The sequence below is a fragment of the Anser anser genome, assembly GCF_964211835.1.
Source record: "Anser anser genome assembly, chromosome: 12".
NCBI lineage: Eukaryota > Metazoa > Chordata > Aves > Anseriformes > Anatidae > Anser > Anser anser.
Window position 1 is genome coordinate 20,175,261 of NC_139733.1, and position 8,173 is coordinate 20,183,433.

At 39.9% G+C, this 8,173-nt stretch overlaps 1 protein-coding gene and 1 long non-coding RNA gene across 12 annotated transcripts in view; one reads left to right on the forward strand and one right to left on the reverse strand.

Moving 5' to 3' along the window:
- The window catches only part of LOC310879991, a 140,678-nt gene that overhangs the window by 74,153 nt on the left and 58,352 nt on the right, over positions 1 to 8,173 (forward strand). The window lies entirely within an intron of this gene.
- PDZRN3 (PDZ domain containing ring finger 3) overlaps positions 1 to 8,173 on the reverse strand; it is a 131,937-nt gene that overhangs the window by 11,704 nt on the left and 112,060 nt on the right. For both annotated transcript variants that reach the window (XM_083795088.1, XM_083795089.1), the window contains 2 exons: positions 3,469 to 3,719; positions 966 to 1,053 (listed from right to left, as the gene is read on the reverse strand). In XM_083795088.1, coding sequence (XP_083651214.1) covers positions 966 to 1,053; positions 3,469 to 3,719 — 339 coding nt within the window. The remainder of the gene's footprint in view (positions 1 to 965; positions 1,054 to 3,468; positions 3,720 to 8,173) is intronic.

Below are 8,173 nucleotides of genomic sequence, written 5' to 3' on the forward strand. Positions count from 1 at the left end.
ATTGAAGCTGTTGATAAATGTATTGCTGATTTAAACACGACTACAGATAGGTCAGCATCACTCACTCTGACAGCGTCCTTAGCCGGACCAGGATCTAAGAAATCAGTAGTGCAAGCAAGCTAGGAGTAAACTGTTCACTTACTGATAATCATGAATGCATTATCTGGATCAGACATTGCTGGCAGTATATAGAAGTAATGAGACACTTTACTGCTATTTATTATAAACAAATAAAAGCATCTCAGTGGGTCAGTGCTGCTAAAGTTGCAGCACTAGTTGCAGAAATAAAGCCAACAATTTGTGTTGTACTCTGAACGGCTGGGGACAGGTTATTAAAATTAAGAATGAGAAAACTGAAAATGAACTTCTGGTGGGATATGGAAGTACTAAAAACACAAGTGATTTTTAAAAATTTGGTAGGAAAATGGACTTGCATGCTTTCGTGTCTGGTTCTTTTATTATCTATAGTTTTATATGTATCCTTATGTAACTTTTGTAATGAAAAAGGGAGGAACAGGTTAGTATAGTGTCAGATCTATTCTGGTCTTGTCTTGTAAACTTAAAATACTTTTCAATAGTATGATCAAGAACATGTTTCTCAGCTAGGGAATATTTAAGGGAAACTCACAGATTTTTACTGTGAGTGTGTGGAATAGGTCCTGCCATTCTGCAAACTTGCAAAGTCTTTGAGATTTTTGGAAAGTCTAAATCTGTATAGTTATACAGAATTTAACTGATGGAATTAATGAATTCATTATTTCAGTTTGTTAGCTGAAGATCTGTCTCAGCACTCCATAGCGCACAGTTAAATACATTGCTAAAGGTATCAGTATGGTTTACAGTCTGCAAAGTAACTGGGGAGTAATGTTACTACAAATAACTGCTTTAAAATGTCTCTTCACTTATATAAAGATATAAAGACCATTTACTTTCAGTAAATGAAATGGTTACTAAACATGAAGTACCTCCAGTTCTAACTCATCTCGGTCCATTTCTTGATGAATTCCTCCCATGTAGTCATTTGGATCATAGTACTCATGCACTGATGGATGGCTGGAAAAAAAAAAAAGAAATGTTTTAGGATAGCACTCAACACTTTAGCTAGGATAATAATCCCTTCCAAGCTTATAGCAAGTCGTCAGAAAACAGACTAACGACTAAACCAAGAAGTTGCATGTGGTTAATTATATATACTATATAACTTTTATACCAATAAACGCATTAGAGAAAACTGTATTATAAGAAGTATCTAAAACATTTGACACCTGATGACGAATGAGAAACTTGTAAGGAGTCTTAACAGTTGCTTAGTGATTTTTCTCCAAATATAGAGCTGACATGGGGAAAAAATATAGAGAGAATGGTGGCAAAACAGGATAAATGGGTATGAGGTGACACAGCCAAGTGGGCAGATATTTGCCAGGGTGCAACTGGATTATTTGTGAGCTCAGGTTATTTACAGAGGTGCACATAGAATCATCCTTGCCTGCCTGCTTGGTATTTTTTCTTTGCCTCAAAGAGACAAAATTGTATCAAATCAAGTATTATAAAAATAATTTGCCACCCAACTATTTGGATTTAAATCAACAGCATTTGTTGATTGACTTGAATGCAACAGGCTGTGCATAATGATTTAAATAGTACTTAAATATGCACCACTCTTCATGCTGCCATTCACTATTGGCGTGATGCTTTTTACAACTTGAGCTCTCCGACAGCTTCACTATCTACACTTTGCAAGTTTAAGCAGTGTAATTCTTTTGTGATCACTCTTTTATATGCTGCAATTTTATATTTCCCTTTAATTCTCTGTTAACTAGATACATGTTTCTGTGTAAGTGTGAGGCTATTTAAGTAACAGCATCTGCTAAGTGGTTAAGTTACCCAAGTTGTTCTTTGCAGGCTACATTTATTTAAATGGAATTTGGAAAAAAATTACAGGAAATGTTAAGAAAGCTTTAGGCACATCCCATAAACCTGCATTACTTTTTGTTTGCTTGCACGTGCTGGGTAAGAGCATGCTTTAAAAGCTGTCTGACTGCCCTGGGATGTAGGGATGGGAGTGAGGCAGGCTGCGTGGTTAAGACCAACACCTGGAGCTCAAAGTGAGGCCAGCATTTGGAACCTGTGTCTAATGATCATGGGGCAATATGAAGCTACTTGACAGGACTGAGCTGGTATTATGCACGCATGTTGCAACCTAAATGATTTCTCATGAATTAATTTTTGCCATGTTCCTAATGTGCTTGGTTTCACAGCTGGAAAGTCACAGGTAGCTGACAAGGTACCGAAAACCCGTCCTGCAAATATGTCCGGGGGTCTGCAGGGTAGGTGCTCCAAGAATAAGTGTCCTCTCCGCAGTGCCCTAAGCTGCACTGCCTGTTCTCTGCAAACAAGCTCAAGTCTAGCCTTTTGTCACGCGTTTCTACTAATACATGCAGCTGTGCTTGAATTTTCAATGGGCTGGGAATAGGTGGCAATGCAGTAATGCGATTGAACCACCTTTCAAGTAATCAGCGCTGGGAGTCATGAAAGGAATACACGCTGCACACAGCGGCTCAGTTCCCGGCTGAACGTGAGGATGTTAACATGCCATAAAAGTCACCCAGGAGCAGCACAGGGTCGGTGCCTGTTTGTAGTCAGATCCTATTTCCTAGGAGCACTGACAGCAATGTCCGGAGGGGCGTGCTGGGGTGTGTTTGTGTGCTGCTGCTCACAGCTCAGGCTCCCGGTGGGGCTCCTGTTCAGAGCCAGGACGTGCACGGCTCACAGTCTGCCACACACAACAAGTGAGACGTTGAGAATCTTTTCAATTACTTTTGACTTTGTGGAGGTATGTGGCAAGACAACAGGCAATTTGCATGGATTCCTTGGGGAGCTGTTTTCCTCTGGAACAGCATGTGAGGGCGTGGTGTGTGTGCGCCAGGAGATAATTGTCATTTTTATTTGTACGTACAAAAGCATCAAGCTACCATTAACAATAATTAAAATTTGATTCTAAAACATCCATGACAGCACTGGTAAGTAATTTTAGTCCTAGAAAATAATTTATTTGAGTAACATCGCTGCAGGGTTATAATAAAGTAATTAATACACTGGAACAGAATGTAGCGACTCTTAGCATTACACAATTTATGGCAGCCATAAAAAATAAAGTTAAAACATAAGCAACCCAAAGAGGCAGTGAGAGGAATTACAAGAAGCAATAACTTTATCCATCAAACGCCAACAAAAAATGAGCTTTATGAGGCCGTGTTGTGACTCAGTGGCACTACTCATGTGAGTAATGGCTGGCTAATGTGTGGAAAAAGTGAAAATGTTTTGAGTTATGGCTCAGTGGTGCATCAATCCTGGCTACTTCTGGGAGCACACGATCACCAGCAAGCAAAGGTGAGTTTGCGCACTACTTCTAACATGCCACGTTAAGGAATGCAAGGATTTTCAAGTGCTTCATGAACCGTTACTTACTCTTCAGGTAGGAGGTACGGGTCCAGCACAGAGACAGGTGGTGTAGGTGAGCCCATCTTGCTTAGAGCCATGATATGTTCAAAAGTGATATCCGTCTGTGTGCCCACATCTACCAGCTGGGACTCGTGAGGAGTGAAGATCTTGGCGCGTGGGGATCTCCTCAGGACCTGCACCACAATGGGCTCCTTGGCGGTTTTGAACGCTTCCACTGCCTGCTCATGTGTTGCCTTAGATAAATCCTTCCCATTGACCTATGGGAGAGAAGAGAGCAAAACACGGAGAGAAACAGTCAGCAAGTGGAGGATAGCTTTGTCAGTTCTGTTAGTTTAAAAGGCTCAGCTTTATCTAAACTTACATTCAGCAAGTACTAGGAACTATTTATGCAATGTTATGCATCTCTCTTTTTCCCTTGTCACAGGAATGGCTTAACAAATCCTGTGCTCTGCTTTTTGTTTTAATTGGTAGATTTTACTGGGCACGCTCTTTGAGCTAAAGTACAGACCGACAACCCGTTTGTTTCTTGCAGATTAGAAATCCCTCAGCCCTTGCTCAAACAAAACATGTTATTGATTCTCCTGTATTTTTTCTTTTAAATTACTATTATTATTTTTTTTAAATCATTTAACCTTGTTACAGAACTGTTGGGATAAGAATCGCAATTACAGAGTCAGGTTATCAGTGTGTACCAGTGTATGATAAACACCTTTTCAGATGAAATGTGATAGCGGTACCCAGTGTCACTACAATAAAACCTGCATTGTAGGGTGGGCTTGGACATCATACTGCGAGAGGCAATACAAAAAATAAGAAAGACCCAATCATGGATGCTTTTTCAAAATCACTTTTTGTCTCTGTAGCTTGGCCATTTCCCATCCGCAGGTCTTACCACCATTACCTGGTTGAGTGAACACTCACACAAAACAGAACACCTTTACCAAGCAGCCTGAGAGACCCAACCCAGAAGTACCAATGCTAGGCATGCCAGATTCTGGAAGATGGGGGTCTGAGACGAGAATTTGAACACAGACCGCTCGTATTTCAAAGGGGTAGTGAAGGTCCTGTTCATTGCACCAAAACCCAGATCAGGTCACAGCTGCAAATGCTTGGCAAGCAGAGAGAGATCTTTCCTGATCCAGATCCAGATTCCTGATCCAGACAGAGGTCCTGAGCACTATGCCACACCAGCTTCTAGAATATGATTTAAGACTCTAAACCAAATATCCTGCTGCTGGTATCTTTGCTTGTATCAGAGAGCACTTAGTTCACACTGTGCTCTGCCACGTTTAGTCCCATTACAGTAAGTGGGACCGCTCACAGAGTACCATTACCCAGTGCACTAACTGAATTTAGCCCACACTTAATGTATTGCTTGCAGCAAGAAGCTGGGCAATAATAAAGAGGGTTAACTTGAGTGCAGAATCGATTGAAAAGGCTAAATTCCTTCTGAATTACCTTGTGCACGTAACACTTATTATGCTGTCATCTTTGGTTTATCTTAGAGGGGCGATGACACCAGTTTTTTTGTTGAGCCAGCTGAGAAGGGGAGGTGTTAGCATTGCATTTGCATCACACAAACAGTTGTATTGACCGCAATCGCTCACAGTAACGCACAGCATGTAAAGTTTGGCCTGGTCAAATTAAACATCATTAACTTGCCCAATTGAGCAGATTACTTTAAAACAATTTGTACAGCTGTAAAATTAAGTTCAGCGTAATGTTTTCTCTTGAAAAAGGAAATGCTGATTATGGTTCCAGTTTTATTATTTGCCACAAATTAAATGTAGCACATTTTACTGTGTGCATCCTAATTATTTGGTACAACTAAATACAACAAGCAATCAAAGGAAAAGAATCTAAATTGCAGCAAGCATAATGCTTTCCAGAAATGTGCTAAGAATAACTCTTGAGCAAGAAACTTTTCATGTGAGCTGCTTTCTATGTCTTTATGTTAAATGCTGGTAAACTCATGCAAAGGATAGCTTCCAGGTTATCCCCTGGTGTTGTAACTGACTTGGATTATGTGCCTTTTAGTACAGGCCTGTTAAGAATCCTTAGGGCACTTCATTGCAGCAGATCCAAGGACTGGTACCCCTTTGTGCTTTCATATGTGGTTGTTATTTAAATAGTCAGACTTCAAAATCAGATTGATATAATGTAGCGAAGAGGCGGTAGTTGGACTGTATCATAAATTGTTACTATAGGAGTTCTTTCCAAGTATTTCTCTGATATATGGCAGCATCCTCATCATGCTGGCAAGCAATTCTCTGGCCAGGAGCCATGCACACAACGAATGGTTTCTGGTCAGTCTGAGGATCCCTTATAAAAGAGACTGATTTCTTAACTCAGACTGGGTAGAATCCTCTCAACTCTGCAGGTTTCTGTTTTCATCTGCAGTCGTAGCCAGGGTGGTGGACTGCTGACCTAACAGGCGTATCGAGAACTGCGCTAACAAAGTCAGAGGTAGTGGCTGCACAGAGCTATCGCTCCTAGCCGTTTGGGTTCTGAATGGAGAGTGATGGAAGAGGAAGCAGTGATGGAGAAGTATGTTTTAAAGCAATTTGCAATAGGGAATTTACACTGTTTATGCATAAGCCCTTAAAAACGTGGATAACGGAAACTAGTAATTCTCAAGTCTGCTTATGTGTACATGGCCAAGTTGCTTTTTGGTCCAGAAAAGGCAGCAGGTGTTGGTATGCGATTTCTAGTGGCACAACAATCTTGACAAATATCTCAATGGCCTGATTTCGATGTCTGTGTGGAATTAGCCCTCATGGTTACTTTTGAGTTCTTCTGAAACTTCAGCAAATAGATCATACTGATAAAGGTGTTTTGCTGCTATCCGGAAGATTTGTCGCAATTGACAAATAATTATTCCTGGTGCTTAAAAGCCACTGAATATATGAACATATCTGTACAGTTTCACTTTGTTAAAAAAGTGGTTCTGTAATCATAAACGTTATTCCTAATGCTGCTGAATTATACTCAGCAAAATTCTTCCTTATAAATAGTTACATCTGAAATAACACAGAAGGAAAAAATCCATGCATATGAATGCTTCAGAAGACTGCCAAAAACCTACAAATATGCATAATTTCTTAAGAACCTTACATGCCATGTGACAGAGACAATGGGATCTTTCATGGCAAAAAAAGATGGATAAATTAACTTGTCTGAAATGTTGAAATGCTTAGCTTTTGGGCCTTCTTTGCATTGGAATTAAATTGAATATGGAGAAAGCTGCAGTTAAACTCAAGTGTAAGGAATGGACCTTGATGAAATTTGTGGTGGAGCCAGACAGTAGGCTCAACAACTGCATGAGATGCAGAGATAGATAATGTGAATTAAGACTACGCACCGAAGAAGGAAGGGAGGATAGACTTTTTAAAATACAAATTATGTGATGATTATGCATTAGAACATTTATAGTGTATGCTCTATTTTGTACTGTTCTGTACAAGAGTAGGCTGCAGAGGGCATGCTAGCTAAAATCTGCATTGTAAAGGCAGCAAGAAATCTATAGATACACATGGCATAATCCTGTCTGGAAGGTCAGCATCTCCTAAAAGTTTTCTTTCAACACTTGGAATGACAATAAAATAGTCATTTAGTCATTGAGTTCCATTTGATGATCACTAAAGTCACTGGGAGCTTTGCCTTTGCAATGCGTTAAGCGCTGACTGAAGCAAAGTACTACAGCAAAACAAAGCAAAATGTTACAAAGCCAAGTAAGCCACCGGCATTCGACAGGCATGGCCAAAGTCTGACAGTGTAAAGGAAAATGCTGTCAAGGTCCATTACAGTACACATGATGTATATTTGTAATCAAGAAAGGAGATCTGATAAACAAGATGCAACAAAGGAGACCTGACAAATACAAATGTCACACCAGCCAAACAAATGGAAACGGCGTTGCAAACTCTCATTTCAGTCATGGGGCTTTTATCAATTTCTATTTCCAAGAAGTAAATTGTGATAAAAAATAAACACTAATTCATAAAAGGAAAAGAAAAAGAAAAAGGTGTCAATATGCTATATATGGCCCAAACCAGAAGCAGCTGATGATCTTAACTGTAAGGTTGAACCCTAAGCATCAGAACAGCACATGACAGGAGATGTGAAAGCAACAAGTATAATGCAACTGTACTTCAAGATCAAACTTCTAAGAGCCATGAAAAAGGCTAGAAATTTTTGAATGCTACCTTGGAGGAGATAAATGCATAACAATGTGCAGTAGGACTTTGCTGGCTGTAGTCTTGGTAAGACCCAAGGCGATTCCTGAGTGTTTTCAAATCTCTGTTGCTTGGGTAACTACTTATTTAATAGTTTGTCAGCTACAAGATTCATGAATGCACATCATCCAATGTTGGATGCAAACACAGCATTCTCGTGGAGTGTGGGACACTAGACAGAGTATAGATGGCCACTAGTGCTGTTTTGTCGGGGGGGTAAAGCAGGCTAGTTGCTACTTGGTTGATGGCAGACATAAACTGGGGGCTTCCTAGGTATATCAAAATGCGCCACTTGTTTATATAGACAACCAGTTCTTATTTTATTTTTCTGATATAATGTTTATGAAAAAAAAAAAAACCAGCTTTTATTCTTTTTCTTTTCCTGTGACAGAATTTACACCCCTGGGTTATTTACACAAGAAAAATGTTTAAGGCGACATGTTCTTGAAAATGATTCCCCGTTTCCCCCCTTGCAG